This window comes from Leiobunum rupestre, chromosome 5, assembly GCF_980474605.1.
Source record: "Leiobunum rupestre chromosome 5, qqLeiRupe1.1.hap1, whole genome shotgun sequence".
In the NCBI taxonomy this organism is placed as follows: domain Eukaryota; kingdom Metazoa; phylum Arthropoda; class Arachnida; order Opiliones; family Sclerosomatidae; genus Leiobunum; species Leiobunum rupestre.
In genome coordinates this window covers 55,977,351-55,996,163 of record NC_143388.1, presented here as the reverse complement: position 1 = coordinate 55,996,163, position 18,813 = coordinate 55,977,351, and the positions used below count along the sequence as shown (strand labels likewise).

Below are 18,813 nucleotides of genomic sequence, written 5' to 3'. Positions count from 1 at the left end.
TTTCTGGCAAGATATTTGAAATAATAATTTTTTCTGAGGATTTGGATACTCTTTCCACATTAATTTGCATGTTTTGGATTTCGAAACCAGACATTGCTAGCTCTTCGGCCATCTCTGGGGTTCTTAAATAGGCTTGGACTCGGCCTCTTGATATTCTACTACAATATATAACATTTGACTTACCAATTACCGAAATAATGGCGATGGCGTATTCTATGGCGGTTATTACTGGGATGGAATTAAAAACGACAGCGTGATCTCTGGTCACAACTGGAGGTGTTGGTCTTTGGTAGCGATTCTTATCTGGTGGGTCCTTTCCTTGGCGGACATCACCGTGGGGTTGATTAGACTGCGACATCGTCGCAGGGAGCGGAAAAACACAAAGCTAGGCCTTGGTAGCAAGGAAAACTATGCACAAGAGCGGAGCTTCAAAAAAACACGTCTGTTCGCTACGAGAGCTAGAGACGATTTATTTATATTCATTATTTATTTATTTATATTCATTATTTATTTATTTATATTCATTATTTATTTATTTATATTCATTATTTATTTATTTATATTCATTATTTATTTATTTATATTCATTATTTATTTATTTATATTCATTATTTATTTATTTATATTCATTATTTATTTATTTATATTCATTATTTATTTATTTATATTCATTATTTATTTATTTATATTCATTATTTATTTATTTATATTCATTATTTTTTTTTTAAGCTAGACTAAACCAAGAGTCTAGCGTTTATTTTCCAACAAAGTGTACAAAGCACGAATTAAAATTCGGTAACAATTTACAATCGCATTTTGATTACAACTTTCTTTCCATCCAAGCTGCAAATTCCCACATTTAGCAGTTGATTAAAATTTAGTTTCTCATTTTTTTTGTAAAATTCATACTCTGTTAAACAGCATAGTAGTAATTTCTTATTAAAATAAGATTTTAACATTTCTAGGACATCTACATCTTTAACATTCATTCGTGTGTGATAACTAAAATATATTGCTAATTTGGAAATTAAAACTAAAATTAAAGTGACCTTAAAATTTAAAACAATTTCATCAACATGGAACCAATATAGTTTTCTTGACAAAGTAAAATTTAAATTAAATTTTGAAACAAAATTTTCCAATTCTTTTAAAAATATTTGTGTAATTTCACAATTAAAGTATATATGGGGGATATCGCCAAGTTCTTTTTCACAAAAGGGACAACAATCACTAACATTAAAAAGTTTTTTTGCCAAGATTGGAGTGGTTATGTTTCCCATAACCGTTCTCCATAAAATATTGTTTTCTTTAGGGAACAGAGCTGGGTGCCACACGGCGTTTAAACGAGGAGTAATTTTTTTTATTTGAGTGAATGTTTTAAAAATTTTGGTTAGTATATTTTGAGATTTTGGCATTAAATATTCATTAAATTGAGATTTTGAGACTCTATTTAGGGGCGTTAGAGTGTTTAAAATAATTATTTCTAAGTTTGGAATTAAACTATTTGCGTCACCATTTAAATAATTTGGATCATTTTCTATTTCAAATTCTCTTTCTATAATATTTTTAATTTTTTGTATTGGTTACTCAATGAACGTTCAGTTGAGGCCCTTAGACCTTTATCAATAAAGGGGTTTTTAAAATTCATAGTGTTAATATCAAAAATATCTCGAATTAATCGATAACCAGGGGTTTTCCACTTTGGGTGGTAAAAATCCAATTTAAAAAAAGGGTTATATAGTATTGGTAATGTTAAAATTTGGTTAAGTTTCTGAGGTTTTTTCAATTTTATGGGAATTGTGTGCCAAAAATTAAACAAGTCCGCGTAATATTTTGGCAGGAAATCGTAGTTAAGATTCATGTCTGTAAAACCCAAAATTTCGTAGCTAAATCCATAAACACTGGTTTTTTTCAAGTAGTAAGCTACAAATTGAATTTCCGCCGGGTGGCCTTTGTTTTGTAACAGTCTATTTAGTTTTGAGAAGGCAAAGCTCTTCCACTTTAAAGCCAGTGTTTGTAGACCGAGACCCCATTTCTGATCTTTTGTTTTACGTCTTCCGCATTTAGCCAATGTTTCTCTTCTTGCCAAATTGTGTCCACACACTTACTCGCTAGTAGTTCCGATAAATTTAGTGGAAAAAATAATATAGGCAGAAAGTAATAAAATTTGCTTAAAATAAAGTTGCACAACTGAGTTCGATTTTTATACGATAAAGTTTTCGATATTAAAGCGACATGATTTAAATTTTCAGTGATGTCTTTACTAATTTTTTCCGCGTGATTTTTTAAAATTTCCGTTTCCGTAGTAAAGGTGACACCAATACTTTTTACGCTGTCTTTGCTCCAATTAATATTGAGTGGCGTATCTGTTCTGTGTTTCCAACTCCCTAGCCACAGGTCGTTGCTCTTTTCAACGTTAAATTTCGCATTGCTTACAGCGCTATATTGTTCGCATTCTCGATTTAAAATACCGAAACCTTCATTTGTCGTTATTAAAGAGTTTACGTCATCAGCAAATGACATCACTGATAGCGAATTTTGTAAAAAGGGCAGACTTATGGAATGGTCAATTAAATTTTTGCGTAAGTGGCACAAAAATGGCTCTATAGAAATATTAAACAAGAAACTTGACAAGGGATCACCCTGACGAATTCCTTTTGCTACCTTGAATTTTGCCGATAGAGTGTTATTAATTTTTATACAAGCTTCAGCATTTGAATATACAGATTTTATAAAATTTTTAATTAAGTCGCCGTAACCGATATGGTCTAGTATTTTATATAAGTAACTGTGCTTTACACGATCAAACGCTTTGGCTTGATCTAACGACACAATAGCCAAAGGCTCGCTCGAATTTAAATTATAGTGATGTATAATATCTCTCATGTTATTTAAATTTGACATAATATTACGTTCTGGTATACCATATGTTTGATCTGGGTGTATTATGTTGCTTATAGTTTTACGTATTCTGTTGGCTATTAATTTTGATATAATTTTAAAATCTACATTAAGTAGGGAAATCGGTCTCCAATTATTTAATAATTTAGGATCTCCGGTTTTATAAAGAAGGACGATTAAAGCGATAGTAAAAGAGCTAGGTATTTCCTGTAGAGTTAAAATCGTATTAAAAACTCTAAAAAGCTGAAAGCCAATTAGGGGCCAAAAATGTGAGTAGAACTCATTCGTAAGTCCGTCTTTACCCGGTGACTTATTATTTGGTAAAGCTTTCACTATGTTGTCTAGTTCTATTTTCAATATAGGGTTGTTACTCTCATTGCTATCTTCTCGCGAGAGTTGGGGTAAAATTTTTACATAATCATCGCAGTTATTAGTCTCTTCGTCGGCAAAAACATTTCTATAAAAATTCGTAACTTCCGTAAAAAGTTCTTTTTGTGTAGTGGTGCAATCTCCATTCGGTTTTTTAACACTTTTGATGGTATTTATTGTTTTATTTTTCTCTTGTCTCAATAACTCCTTTGATGGATATTTACTCGCGACATTTCTTTCTATATCAATTCTGGTGAGTATGCCCTCAGCTTTAGTGTTTTCAATTTCTTCTAGTCTCTTTGAAAGTATAATTTTTTCATTTTCAGGTAAGTTTGGTTGATTTAAAAGTTTATTCGATATTTGTGTCGCTTCACAGGTTTCATCTACATGTACTCGGGTTTTATACGTGTATTCTTTCGTGGCGCATTTTATTTTGAATTTTGTTTTCTCCCACCAGGGTAAGAGATTTGATTCATCCTCGGGTAATTCTTGTACACAGTTTTTACAGAGATGCTTAGTGTGTTTTCATAGTGAATGTCGTTTAGTAGGGAGTTGTTAAAGCACCATGTGTCGCTTATTTTACGGTTTTATAATGTTTGTTTCTGATACGTATGGTGGGAGAGCAAGTGATAAATTTATAACCAATAACTGCGGAATTCTCGATTATATTTTGCCTGGTGATGAAATAATGGCTGATCGTGGTTTTCTGATTGAGGACGAGTTAAGTGAACGGTATACTAGGCTAAATATTCCAGCTTTTACCAAGGGCAAGAAACAATTACCAGAAAATGACATCCATAATACTAGAAAAATTGCCTCAGTTCGGATTTATGTTGAACGTGTTATTGGTAAATGGAAAAACTTTAGGATATTTTAACATGTTTTGCCTGTAACAACGTTGAAGGTTTTAGATGATATTGTCGTAACATGTGCTGCATTATGTAATTTACAAACACCAATAGTATCACAGCCTCCAATATAAATTTTATTGCTTTTTCCTGTCTTAAGTATAATAAAAAAAAATCATAATTCAAAAAATGTTTCGAATTCTTTTCCAATTTTTACATTTCCCAATTCTACATTTTCTTCAATGAAGGGTAACATAATTTTAAAATAAAATTCGCTCAGGAATCTTACTTTCCTCACACAAAATCCTTCATCATACTCCACATTAACAATTACGGGGCTCTTTTCAGCATAAACAAAAAAATAACACGAGGCACGTTTAGTACAGAATAATGTTAATTGCACTTGACAATAATAATCACTCGATTCTTTAATTATCCCCATTTTTATCATTACGTAACTTGACCTGATATTTTCCACTTTCTACTAATTCCCTGGCACTGGTAACATTAGGGCATTTTAATTCCAGAATTGAATCATCGTAATAGGGACTTGGCAGCTGGGGAAAGAAAGGGGGTTGCATAGGTATGACGTCAAGGTATACGTACAGTTTTTCAAAGTGACATCTAACGGGACTTCTACGAATTAACACGGCGGCCATTACGGTAACAGTTTTAACCATTTTAACACTGCACTGAGTATGTTTTCCAATGAAATAAAGCCCTCGACGAGTAAATCGAGTAAACTCTACTTTGAAAGTTTAACGCCTGATATTAAGAAAAGGTATCTTGAGAAAATTTCTTTTATAAATGGTCTAGACCCTTACCAATTAAAAAAAAGTGAGTGTATTTGTATCGTCGAAAATCAAGATCAAGGCACCAATACCAATTTCGAACATCTTCCGACAATATTGTATCCTGATCTATACAATTATTTAATATCTGGAATATCTCCTTTTACATATGCGCAACTTAAAAATTATAAAGCTTTGGATGCATACAACCAGTTTGTTTGTGGTTTTGTTCAGCAAGTCGCACTTAAGGTGTTTGAAAACTCTAAGAATGTCCTTGTTAAGTGTAGAGTAAGTATCAATTTTTGACTTATTTTGGTTGTTTAGGTATAAAAATATCTATTTGTTTTCAAATATCCCAAAGGTTTTACATTCTCAAAGATTAAGAGAAACGCCTCTTAAAACCTGGATCATTGCTAATGAGTATGGGGTTATTCAGTCCGGACATTGCACATGCATGGCTGGATTGGACGAGTGTTGTACGCACATTGGTGCACTGTTATTTTACATTGAGTATGCTGTAAGGTATCGAGAAATAATAACTGTAACAGGAAAAAAGGCGTATTGGAAAGTTCCTACAATGAAAGATGTTACATATGGCCCAGTTGTTAATTTAAATTTAATTTCTGCAAGAGCGAAACTAAAGCTTCTTAATGAAACTTTAGAGTCTGCCAAGAGTGGTTCAAATTTGAATTCCGTGAGTGCAAAAACCAACATTAAAAAACAGAAAAACATTCCAAAGATGACTTTACCAGAATTCAACGAAAGAAATCTGAAACTATATGAAAAATTCCCCAATGCTGCAATATTTCGTACCCTGCCAGAATTTTTTGAAAATTTCAAGCCAAAGTGTGTTGATGAGATAAATCCTCCTTATTTACCAGACCTATATTCTGAAAAACATACAGCCCTTTCTTTCAATGAACTTCTGGTTGAATGTGAAAAAATAAATATTGATCTGACAGATAAGCAAATTAGTAGAGCCGAAAGAGAAACGAAGTTACAATCCAAAAGCAAGCTATGGCAACGACTCCGAGCAGGAAGGATTACTGCATCCAATTTTAAAAGAGCTTGTCATACTGACCCATCCATGCCTTCTTTATCATTACTTAAAATTATATGCTATCCAGCCAATCATAGTTTTTCCACTAAAGCAACCAGGTGGGGTTTGGAGAATGAAGAGACGGCTAGAAAGGTTTATTTTCAACAAATGAAAGATAACCATGTTAATTTTGTTGTGCAAGATTCAGGCCTGGTTTTGACCAAAGAATATCCATACTTAGGGGCATCTCCAGATGGCATGATTTCATGCGATTGTTGTGGCAAAGGTGCCCTTGAAATTAAAGCTCCTTTTAGTTTAAAAAATAGCTCTCTAGACGAAAAGTCTGCTAATTCATGTCTGTTATTAACTGAAAAAGGGTATAGATTAAATAAAAATCACCCTTACTACTATCAAGTTCAAACACAAATATTTGTTACGGGAGCTGTTTATGGTGATTTTTGCGTTTGGACTCTCGTTGATTGCCATATAGAACGTATACTTCCTGACATGGAATTTTGGGAAACCAACATTGCAAAGGCCGAAAAACTTTTTAAATGTGCCATACTACCTGAGTTGCTTGCCAAATTTTTCTCAAGAGAGCCTTGTCAAATTAGTAGTCAAGAGGACCTTCAGAGTTTACCAAAGTCATGCCTTCCAAATCTTTCCGAGAAATTAGAAATAACTAGTCAAAGTTGCATTCCGAGTCAATCATTGTCACTGGGACCAACTAGTCAAAGTAACCCAAACCCTCAGAAACCATGTCCAACTACTAGTCAAAAGAACCTACCAAATACTTTGAAAAAACAACAGCTAAGTATTCAAAGGAAATCAAGCCCTTCGAACCCATGTCCAACTACTAGTAAAAAGAACCTACCAAATATTTTGAAAAAACAACCACGAAGTAGTCAAAGGAAATCAAGTCAAGAAAACCTTAGCAGCCCAACCAATAGACGTAAAGTAGTTAGTCAAGGCAATCTTCCAAGTCCATCTAAGTTACATCCATTAAATAATCAAGGCAACTGGAGTCCATGTAAATTTCATCTAATAACTAGTAATGGAAACTTTCGAAGTCCATCAAAGTTGCACCCAATAAATAGTAAAATCTCAAATAGTCCTGTACCAAATTCCCCAAAAACTATTTTGAATCATCCGAGCCATCACGCTATTCAGTTGGGAATGTTCAGTCCAACGAAGAATGTTCATAAGCCCCCCGGCATCACAGATGTCCCAAGACACTTTCAAAGTCCAAATTAAAATGAAAACCAATCCCTCTCTAATATACTCAGTCCACGTAAACATTTTGATCAAAACCACGATAGTGATAATTCTGAAAAATGGTGTTATTGCAAAGGAAAAGATGATGGCTCTAAAATGGTAGCATGCGACGAGGAAAATTGCCAAATTAAATGGTTTCACACTCAGTGCTTAAAAATAGTTGTTCTAGCAAAGAAAAAAAAATGGTATTGTCCAGACTGTATTAAAATCCGCCAATCAAAAAAGAAACCTAAACTTAACTATGGTACTTGATTTTAATTAAACATTTAAATGTACCTGATTTTAACCTTAAAACATGAGTTTAAGCATAGATAAAATGTTTCATTAATTTTATATTAATTGCCTTTCTATTCATTTTCTAATTTATTTAAATTTCACAGCAAAAACATTTTAGTACATAAAATTTGGTTCTGTCAATTAGTTCACTTTCAAGGTTATTCCAATGGCACAACTGATGGACAAAGATTTACTAGGGCACATGCTACTAAAGCTATTTTATCAATACTAGCTTCATTCTCCTCGGGTGCACCATGTAAAAGTTCAACGGGTATTTTGTTATGTAATATAGTAAATTTTTGACGGAGATGTCCTATGACTCTTTCAACATGTATGCGAACGTTAGCAATTTTTCTGGTCTCCTCGATAGCCTTTGGATCTAATTGCTTTTTATTTTTGGTAAAGGTGGGTAATTTGACAGTGGCATAGTATAGGCCAACAGAATCTTGAATATTGAAGCCTCTATCCGCTAATACTACATCCCCAGGCATTAATTTATCCAAAAATTTACAATTTTCTGTCAAGTATTTATCGCTAACTCTACCCCCCCATCCTTTAGATAAGAAACTGACAGTTCCTTGAGGTGTAATACCAATAAGGAACTTCACGGTATTATGGTGTTTATAATTTGACCATGTTTCTGCTTGTCCAAGTACGCTTGATGGTTTTTCTGTAAATATCTCAAAGCAATCAATAATCACGGCGACTTTAGTATCAAAATGTTCGCGAAAGGACATGGGCATTGTTGCTTGCAAAATATGTCTTTCTGGCCAGTAAACGTATCTGGCAAGTCGCATGACCAAGGCATCTAATGTGTTATAAAACATCCTCCCCACTGTTCTCTCGGATATATTGAAGCGATAAGCAAGATCTCTATTTGTAAGAGCTAGCCTTAATTTCAGTAGTGTTAGAATGCATTGTTGAAAAGCTGATAGTTTAGAATTTTGAAATAGATAAGGCGTTACTTCGTCAACTATTTCCATCAAAACTTCATACGTTTCAAGACCCGTGTAAAATTTTACTTTTTCATTGTCTGCAATGAAAGAAATCTCCGAATAGCTTTTCATTTGCAACTGATTGCGTATGAACTCTAACTCTGAAAATTTTCCTTGCATTTCACTTTGATAACTCAACAGAAGCCTTTCTTTTTCTCCTAATTTGGCTGTTAAATCATTGATTAATGTTTTGGCTTCATTTAAATTCGTGATGGCATTTTCTAAGTCAATCAAATCACAAACATTAACACAAGTTTGCGTACTAAAGTCTTTGCTTAGATTATCAGTTTGTGTAGCCATATCTGTGGAAAAAATATATTCAGTCTGAACATACACACTCTTATTTTTTTTCCTTATTTGTCTATCAGTTGGTTCATTGAAGTCCATCACCAAATCTTCAATGACAGTACTATTTAAAATGAGGGATACATCAGTAGAGACATTTGCTGATGAATCGTTGTTAATGATAGATGGTAATTCCACATAATTATCAGTAGTAAAAGACTCTCCATCAATTAAATTCAAAGGTTCCTCATTAGCTGTTGTAATTGCTGAGAATGAGTCTTGGTAGAATGAAACGCTAGGCTGCTCAGACAATATAGTTGCCGACTCTCCTGGTAGTTTGCGATCTAACATAAAAAAGCAAAATTAGTAAATATTGAATGTTTATTATAAGATTAATTAATTTTACTTGTTTTAGATTTTGAGCGGTTAATTTTTCTTTTATATCGCTTAAATCTGGATAAAAGTTGAGAGTTGTCTTCTGAATTTTTGCCATCACTATCATTCAAATCCATACAGGGGACCCAGTCTGGATTGGTTTCATCAAAAAGAGAAGCTGGGGCTCCTAACAGAAACTCATTAATCTTTCCAATTCCACATATTTTAAAAGAGAGTAAAGAAAATACCTGAGTGAAAATGATTTGAGCATACCCTAAGATGATCACTTTCTCTACTAAGCCTTAGCTTTTTAAGCCACAGTTCATTACGACTTATTGATAAAGTTTTAGTTTTATCGCACTGATTGACTATCTTTTTCGGTATTCTATGAAATCTAATTAGTTCCCCACTTTCATTTAAATACCCAGTTTTGCTCTTACACCCCGTCACACAACACTTTTGAACCATTTTTATTAAAAACTCCGAAAAAATTAGGCAAATCGCTACCGTAATGGCGGATTTCAATATTACAGTTCAAGCAACTGCCACAGATGGCGCTAAATTATTAATCTATAAAATTGTGACGTAGCGCTGCCAAGTCCCTATTCGTAAATCAACCCATCTGGACTAGCGGATAACCACGGATTTGAACTTGAAATTACGGTACCAGTTAAAGTTACTGGGAAGTCAGTAATGTTTTTGAAGGCTTCACGTGCAGTATCTTTTAGTAATATGCCCCGGTTCATAGCTTCTGTTGGATTGAATTTCTTAAGCCCCAAATTTTCCCGAAGAAATTTTTTTGGGTCTGTTGTTTTTCTTTTAGGCACGTTATTCGCAACTGAAGCGGTAATTCTTAGCTTCCTGCTTTGACTCCAGATCAGCGATTCCGATTGTTTTTCGGTAAGATCTGCCAGCTTCCTTTTTAAGTCAGAATTAACATCGATATATTTCGCATAAAAATCTTTTCATCTTGTACAACGTAATTCAGTCTCATTTTCCGTGTTTTCATAAGCGTCATCAACATTTTTACAAGTGTTTTCTGGTTTTTTCAAAGTTTTTAAGCTTGTTTCATTTATGTCAGAAACTTCGCGGTTAATTGTTTGACAAAAAGGCATTTATTATCATCCAAAAAAATGGCCAGATGACTAGATTTAAAATGTCTTTGAATACTTTCATGACTAGTAAACAGGGGCGTAGGAACGTTCTAGAAGTTGGAGGGGGCAAAGTGAAACCAAAAGGGGTCTGGAGAATGGTTTTGAATTTTTAATGGAGTGTACTTCTACGAATGCATGTTTACTTTTTACTACTGTGAAAATTGGCGGGAAAAGATTGAAATCTAAACACAGTTGAGGTTCTATAAAATTTATATGCTTTTAAAATGATAATTTGAGCCTTGCGAAGATTTCAATTGACCAAAACGTTGGAGGGGGCAATAACATTATTTGCCCCTCCCAGTAAAATTCTAGGGGGGGGCATTTCCCCCTTGCCCCCCCTGGTTCCTACGCCCCTGCTAGTAAACATAAGAGGTCGCTCTTTACTAGGAACATTGTGCTTCTTAGGTGATAGGATATCATTAGCCAACTTTTTAAGAGCAACCTGATTTTTGTTTGGCACGGGAATATTTTAGGAGCCTGAAATCAAATATTTTTTACTTTTGTAGGCATTACATTGCACTCAGTTCCAGAGTTCCATTTCGACAACTCATCCGTGCACGATGCTTTTGTCAAACCACATTTATTTGCAAATTCAATCTTAAATAGCAATGCAGCAATGTGACTGCACCCTTTTCCAAGGCCTGCCATACAGCTGCAGTTTGCTTCTAAAACCACACCAAATTCGTCTACCGCAACCCATGGAGAATGTTTCTCGTTTGAAATGCATTGTGAAGGAGTAACGTGGCACATTAGGAAAGTCAATTTCTTTTCTTTAACATGCATTACTTGGCCGACCCATCCACTTCTTAAGTAATTAAATGCTTCGAGACTTTTGTAAGCCTTGAGTTCATCATGGTTGTTAGTTTTTGAATTTATCAAATAGTGATATATGTCAGCGTATTGCAGTGGTGGCCACTGTTTTACGTCATCTTTCCAGTTTTTTAAAATTAATTGGGTTGATAGGTATATGCAGAAGGTACATTTTTGGCAATTGCCATATCAAGGAAAGGCTTACGTTTAAAGATTTTGAGCTATTGCTTACCGATTTTAATATTGACGAATAATTCCTCTTGTTTTCTTTTATCTTTATTAATTTTTTTCTTATTAAAATTCAACTTTGAAGTCTTATTTTACTAAATGAAGCTTATATACCACCCTTATGAATTGATTTTTGGGGCCTTATGTAATGGCGGCTCGACGACGCGAATAAAAATGGCGCGATACACAAACTTCCGAAAAAAATTTCTTATATTTTTGGCAAATCAAACTCCGCGTAAGGTGTCTATTTCTTTATTATGTCTATGGTTCGCTCAGGCTCAATTTTTAAAGAATGCACTAAGAGTATTGGTTAATCTTAACCATCTACGTAGTAATTTGATTTTCTTATGTTTACCTGTAAATTTAGAATATAATATGCCTATTATCAAGAACGTTCTTGCTATTATCAAAATTTATTTTCAGACAAATTTCAGTATATTTAAAAAATACAGCTTATAAAATATGTATTTACTAAAATTATGTACAGACTAGTTTTACTAGGAAACTATAGAGGTATACACTTGGAATGTCCAAGGGAGATTTTTACGGCCGTGATGAAGCTCATAGAAACGGGCGTGTCTTTAAGCGGGAAAACTCACGAGAAAAACTCTCGCACCTCGCTACCCTAATTGACGGATTTTGAAATGACGTTTTAGCGCGTGACACTACAGGTACATGTCTTGGGCACACAGCCTTCTTTGCGTGCTTTTTTGACCATAACATGTAGAGGTATTTTCACGCGCTAAATTAATTTTAAAAGCCGTCAATTTGACGAAAAATCGTCATTACGCCTAGTCATGGTTATTATCAGCTTAACTGATTATATCTTTTATAACCATACAAATACGTGAAATTAGGTATCACTACACTTCTTTCGCGAAGAACATTATAATTACTTCAAAATATTAAGTACGATAACAAATTGAGGTTTTTAAATCCATTGTTTTGTAAGCCTTTTTAGCGCGGGAAGATCACCTATTTGTTACCATGACGACGCATTCTTTTTGCGTCAAACCTCGAGCCAATGAATTTGAAATGTCGTGTTACGTCTTACACTTGACCTAGTTAAGCCCCCCCCCCCTTTTTTCGACGCGCTTTCGTATCACCAGAGCGTGTGAAGATTATGAGAGGCGTCTCTTCCTATTCCCGTAACGTTAAAATTTCGTACAAGATTTTGAGAGCGTGCGCAGTGGCGTAGCTAGCATGGGTGGCACCCGGGGCGGATATCATGGTGGGCTACTTACTAGTCTCTATAGTTTGTGTTTTCACGGTCGGGTGTCACCCCAAAGAACGCCCATAGGAGAGGTTACGATACTATCCGACACACGATGTCGCTACTGGAAAATTTTTAAATTTTGTAAATATCCGGAAAATATTTTTCATCAGTCATAGTTGAATTATGCTAATTTAAAATTAATAAAATTCAATTCCATGAAAAATAAAGAAACATAAGTACAAGAAAGCGGACTATTTATAATATTTTAAAACTAAAAGAATTAATTTGTTTGATTAAGCAAGGAAATTCAATCACTCGTAAAGTCGGAAACCATACCAAGGAATAAAAATCTTGAACAGCGTTGTAATAGCCTACAGGACTAAGATTTATGATCTCTCTTTGGTCGTTGTAATACGGATTCAGACCGGCAACGCTGCTCCCAGCCTAAAGCTCCGTAGACATACTCATGTGACACTGGTCAAAATATGACCATTGAAATAGCTCATTCTGGGCCTTATGTTATGGCGGAATTTTCAAGAGAGCAATCGACTGCCGTCACGCCATCTAACGACAAGCAAAGGCGATAAAAACGCTTCCGCTCATCTTGAAAGTTCAATAGTCCTCGGCTCCGACTCCAAAAGCGCGCTTACGATGTTACATTCGCGTTCAAATGATCCGGTAATCACCGCTATTCATGACTTATGCGACGGGTACTCTTACTCAGTGACTCTTTTGTGGTGTCCGGCTCACGTCGGCGTAGTGGGCAATGAAACGGCGGACGGTCTCGCGGACGTCACCAGTCTTCCGCGTCCCTGCAAGGTGGACTTTTTCCTCCCGGCTACGCTCTCTGAATTGAAATCCGCGTGTAGTAAAGTGGTTACCAGTGCTTGGTGGGACTCCTGGCAGACCCGCGCCACCTCGTACGCGCTCAGGGAAGCGAAGCCTAATCCGGGCTCTCGCGAGATCTAGGAATATGAAAACTCGGTACCCTGGAGTAGAAAAGTGTATTCCCCCACTACGAGCTCCCCTCTCTCTCTACGGCAACGCAGCGCGAGCCAGAATCGCGGACATACGAGCTTAGCGCCACCTTTTCTACATGTTTTTAAAAAAATCGTCTGCTAGTTTTCGAATATTAAAATTCATTGTCTATTCCTACTAAAAACACGGGACTAGAAATACGCGAATAGAAAAACTAGCAGACGAAAAACCGATTAAAAGTGTAAAGGTTCTACGATAGATGGCGATACTTGTTATGTCCGTGAATTTTTTACTGCCCCGCCTAAAACGGGAGACGACCACTCCAGGTTTACTTGAATCCTCCTAGGCGAGATTATGCGGCGGCAGCTCCCCAGGCGGGATGACACTCTTTTGGCGCGTCTCGGCTGCGGACGCCTTCCCGCGAAAGCAACTCTCTTCCGCTTTAATTTCAGTAGCTCGGATTCTTGTACCGCGGAGCACATTCTCTTCCCCTGTCCATCCCAAGTTGCAGCACGGCGAGGTCTCCTTAGTAGTCTCCATAAGAGGGCTCTTCCCGTCTCTCTGACGGGTGTGTTGAAAACGGTCCACGCCGGATTTTCAGACGTTATTTCCGCCACTTGCGCCATACTTCGCAACGCTGTTCGGACTTGATAACTTTCTGCGGACTATTATTATCTCGTTTCTTTTTTGGTTTTGTTATTCGATTTGTCGCGTATTTTAATTTTTTGTTTTGTGTGTTCATTTTATTGCATTGTTCGCTTTTAGTGTTTGTTAATTTTTCCATTTGTTTTATTTTGAATCGGGTGCGCTTGGTGTGAAGGCTCATTGCTATATACACCAATATTCATTCTCGTTATTTTGCCCCCCCCCCCGGTAGCAGGACGGTAGCAATAACTACCGGCAGTAGTTCCGTATTCCTGGGGTACTACGTGTAAAGCTCCACCTAACGCTTAAGAATATTTATCGGGTTTAAAAGCAGACGCAAAAACTTTAGTGGTGAATTTGAAAAACGGATAGTACGTTTATGACATAGGTAACATGTTTTATAATTAAATACCCAAATTTTTGTGATTTTTTATTTAAAAAGAAGTAGTAAAAGTGTTTTCTACTGAAAATCTATTTTTATTTGTCAAAAATGGTTAAAATTTGTGCTTTTACGCATTGCAATAACTTTTCAACAAGAAACAAAATACCGCAAAATGTTTCATTCCATAAGTAGGATTAAATTATAATATTATTTAGATAATGATTCATTCTTATTTAAAATCTTTATATAACTACAGGTTTCCCTTATCTAAACCTACAATACTTTCTCAATGGAAATAATAAATTTGTAGTGATCACTTTTTTAGAACGGGATATACAAATTGTAAATGGCAAAAGGTGGCGCACTCAAAAGCCATTCCAACTCAGGTTTTGTTTCCATAAAATTGAAACAAGTAAAAATTCTCTAAAGATTTTTTTATTTAATGTAAAGAAATTACATCTACTTGAAAGTGAAACAGAAAAAAATCGGTGATGCTAACCTCTTACCTTTAAATTTTGACCTATGAAAAAATATCATTTCGTCAATTAGATTTTTATTATTTTTAATTAAAAGATTATCTGCTGCTTTTTATATGGGTTTCGAAAGAATGAATTGGCTTATTAACAACTTAGAATTAAAATTAACATTATTTTAAATTCTCACAGCTGAAATATTGGTGAATCACGTAAGAGTACCTAAAAGATTACAAACACGAACGCGTGATGATTTTTTTTTATCACCTACTCGACAGGCGTCGCTTAAACCATAGCCCCCTGTATTAGAGAAGGCCAGGAAATATAAAATCTCAAGGGGGTGGCAAAAGCTAATAAAGGATGAAAGATTGTCCACTAGGTGACGCTGTTTGGAGGCCTAAAATAAGGCGCGAAATTTAAACACGCGTAAAATTAAAAACTGATTTTAACGAGTTTGAAAGCAAATTTTTGATACCAATGTTGTTTATTTAAAACCTTTTTTATTTAGCACCTATAATATAACATTTTTATATTTTTTTAATTCAAATTACACTTTTGAGCTTTTACAATTATAAAAATTTGCTTTTAACTTCCTTAAAGCTTAAGATATTTTCTATCTAATGGTTTTTCATTGAAATTTTTTACTTTTTCCTTAACATCAGTGATGTCATGTGGCCTAGTAAATTTTTCTAGCATTAATTTGGCCATATTTTCATAAGCATCACAACAGTACTTTAGAGCTTTGGAAAATGAAGGAAATAATAAGTTATTAATGACTAGTAGTGTCTTTTGCCGTGGGAGATAGGGAAGAACTTCTTTAACAAAATCTGCCACTATGCATAGAAGGTTCACTAAATAGTTACTTGGATATTTTAATCCCCCATTGTCTTGAAGTAAAATAAGCCGCAACAATGGAGAGTTTGATTTAGGTTGGAACAGTTTTTCGAGACAATTTTCACACGAATTATTTTCCTATGCTACTCGATAGATATATCCAGCAACCATGGCAACAGATATAGATCTTAAAGAAACTCTACATGCTTCATTACGATGCAAGGAATTCAATTGACATATAATTTGCATAACATAAAATGGGATTTTCTTTTTTATATTCTCCGTAAGTGTGGCTACAGGAACATCTACCTTTTGGATTTGCATAAAATTTTCAGAGGAGTTTTGCGACTTTCCTTTCATGGTACAATCAAATACGTCAGTTGAAATTGTATTTCCAAACTTTGACGGTTTAATAATACCAATTTTTAAAGTACTTTCAATACCTGTTATACACGAACGAGCATCCATTGTGTCATTATAGCCTCCCAGTTGTCGGGTGTGGCTAAAAAACATTTCGATGCTATCACTCGATAACTTGGAGGTTAACACATAATAAAAACCAGAATCTAACAAGTACTTTACTAGTAGAACCGTGGATTTTGTTGTAAGGGTTAGAGCTTGATAAGTCTCTTCACTAAATTTTCCCATTTTGCAAGTGGCATTGTCTTGAATCATATTGATAACTGGTAAAAATTCTTCTAAAAGCCATTCGAATCTTTCATCACCAACATCAGTAAAAGGAAGTTTATTTGGGTTGCGGTAAAAAATTCCATGCTTTGTGTTACTTATATTGTGTATCTCATACCATTTCCTAAGATGCTCCATTAGGAAAATTGTAGCCTCAATATGTTCAACGTCTTCAGGATCACACATGTTTAATTTTATAATAGCCTTCAGAGCCGCAGTTACTGGTTGTGCAAAAAATTGAACAGCACGAAGGACATTCTGCTTTTCGATATTATTTGGATAAACATGTTTTCTGGTGAGGTACCTCACAGGTTTAACGACATTCCCCTTTTGTAGATGGTATAGCCGACGAACATATTTTGAAGATATTGTAAGCCCAATATAGTCAAGATCCCTTTCAAGAGTCTGGTTACGTAGATTTTTATAAATGTGACTTCGGTCAAAAGCTAAATACATTTTTCTATTGGAATCATTTGGGTGTGGTATTTCAGGCTTCAATTCTCCATTTCCTAATTTTAGAAATGCAGAAACATTAATTTTCGCATTGTCAGTAACCATTCGTACCACCAGAAATCCAGCAGCTTCAACCTCTTTGATAACATTAAGAGATAGCTTGTGCAAAGTTTCACCATCCAATTTTGCAGTAAAGAAATACGCAACTGGTATTCTATAATTTGTCGCTAGACCTTGGAAGAGGAACCAAAGCAAATGTGTGGCTAAATGTTCCGAGACTCCAATTTCCTCCGCACTGATGTCGTTATTACCAAGAAACATATCTAGACTTTTGTCATAAATCAATTTAGGTTTGATTTTCATCTCATCAGTAATGATTGATCCTAGCCTCTCTTCATGGTTTCGAGTCTTAAAAAAATCTGCCCTCAATCTAGCTTTCACTAATGATGAAAATCCGGTTTCTCCCGAAACATGACCTAAAAATTTCTTAAGGGTCTTTGGATGTGGCAAGTGGAGAACTTCGAGTTCTCTAAGATATCGATATGCTCTTGGAGATTTTTGATGCCATATCGAGCATATTTTTAATGTTGATTCTAAATATGAAATTTTCTTCTTGCTAAAAGCATAAATTTGTTCCAAAAGAAAATTGGCTTTTAAACTTCCATTTTGAGAAGAGGCTTGTATTTTAGAGACTTGAACCACCATACCTGTTTTCATTGAAGACTTAAGTTCCCTTTTTTGAACTTGAAGTATTTTAATCGTTTCCTTAGCCTTATCTAATTGTTTCCTTAGTTTACAAATTTTTCGGCCTTGCTTTCGGGTTGATTCATACAAGCGACGATATTGGTTTGAGACTTTTGGTTTAGGCGTCTTCCTGCTTCCTGTTGAGATTTTTACATGTTGACTAACTTTAATTTTTTCTTGGAAGGATTTATTTCGTTCTCGATAGGAATTGCTTCGATCTTGGATGGAAGTATTTTGGTCTTGAATGGAAGTATTTTTGTTCGGAATGGAGGTGGTAGTTTCTGGAATGGAGGTAGTAGTTTCTTGAATGGAGGTAGTAGTTTTTGGAATGGAGGTGGTAGTTTCTGGAATGGAGGTGGTAGTTTCTTGAATGGAGGTGGTAGTTTCTTGAATGGAGGTAGTAGTTTCTTGAATGGAGGTTGTAGTTTCTTGAATGGAGGTTGTAGTTTCTTGAATGGAGGTTGTAGTTTCTTGAATGGAGGTTGTAGTTTCTTGAATGGAGGTTGTAGTTTCTTGAATGGAGGTTGTAGTTTCTTGAATGGAGGTTGTAGTTTCTTGAATGGAGGTTGTAGTTTCTTGAATGGAGGTGGAGGTACTTAAGTCAATGATAGATATATTTGGTTCAAAGATTTCTTCCGAGTAAACTTCACGGATATTTTTTAAAACTTCATTTGGGGTGCTTCTCATAAATTCTGGCGAGTAAAAGTCGTTATTTACTTTAATTTTTTTTGGGTGGACGGACTTAAATTAATGTCCTTGTGGTTAATGTTATTTTCAAGAAAAAGGCGTTTACGGTACAGTGCTTTCTTGGCTTTATCAACTTGAGGCCTAGAGACACTTAAACCACTTCTATAAGTTTTAAGTTCAACTGATGATACTTGACTTGGGGCACTAAATTGAGGTTGAGATTGAATAATTGGAGCTAAATGATGATGTTTATCTTTTGGAGTCGAAACTACCACAGTCTTGACATTGTTGGGGCTCAAAGGCATTTGGACAGGTTTTATGTTAAAACCGCGTGAAACTTTAAAAACATCACAAATTGGTTCAACTTC

At 35.0% G+C, this 18,813-nt stretch overlaps 2 protein-coding genes across 2 annotated transcripts; both read right to left on the bottom strand.

Moving 5' to 3' along the window:
• Window positions 1–7,657: 7,657 nt before the first annotated feature.
• Window positions 7,658–8,482, bottom strand: LOC149945341 (uncharacterized). The gene has a single exon (XM_090176523.1). The coding sequence runs from the start codon at window positions 8,480–8,482 to the stop codon at window positions 7,658–7,660; it is 825 nt and encodes a 274-aa protein (XP_090032649.1).
• A 6-nt stretch (window positions 8,483–8,488) lies between these two features.
• Window positions 8,489–9,713, bottom strand: LOC149945340 (uncharacterized). Its single transcript, XM_090176522.1, has 4 exons — window positions 9,403–9,713; window positions 9,186–9,341; window positions 8,595–9,123; window positions 8,489–8,532 (listed from the first exon to the last, which is right to left on the bottom strand). The coding sequence occupies exons 1-4, from the start codon at window positions 9,620–9,622 to the stop codon at window positions 8,526–8,528; spliced, it is 912 nt and encodes a 303-aa protein (XP_090032648.1). The 5' UTR covers window positions 9,623–9,713; the 3' UTR covers window positions 8,489–8,525.
• Window positions 9,714–18,813: the final 9,100 nt, after the last annotated feature.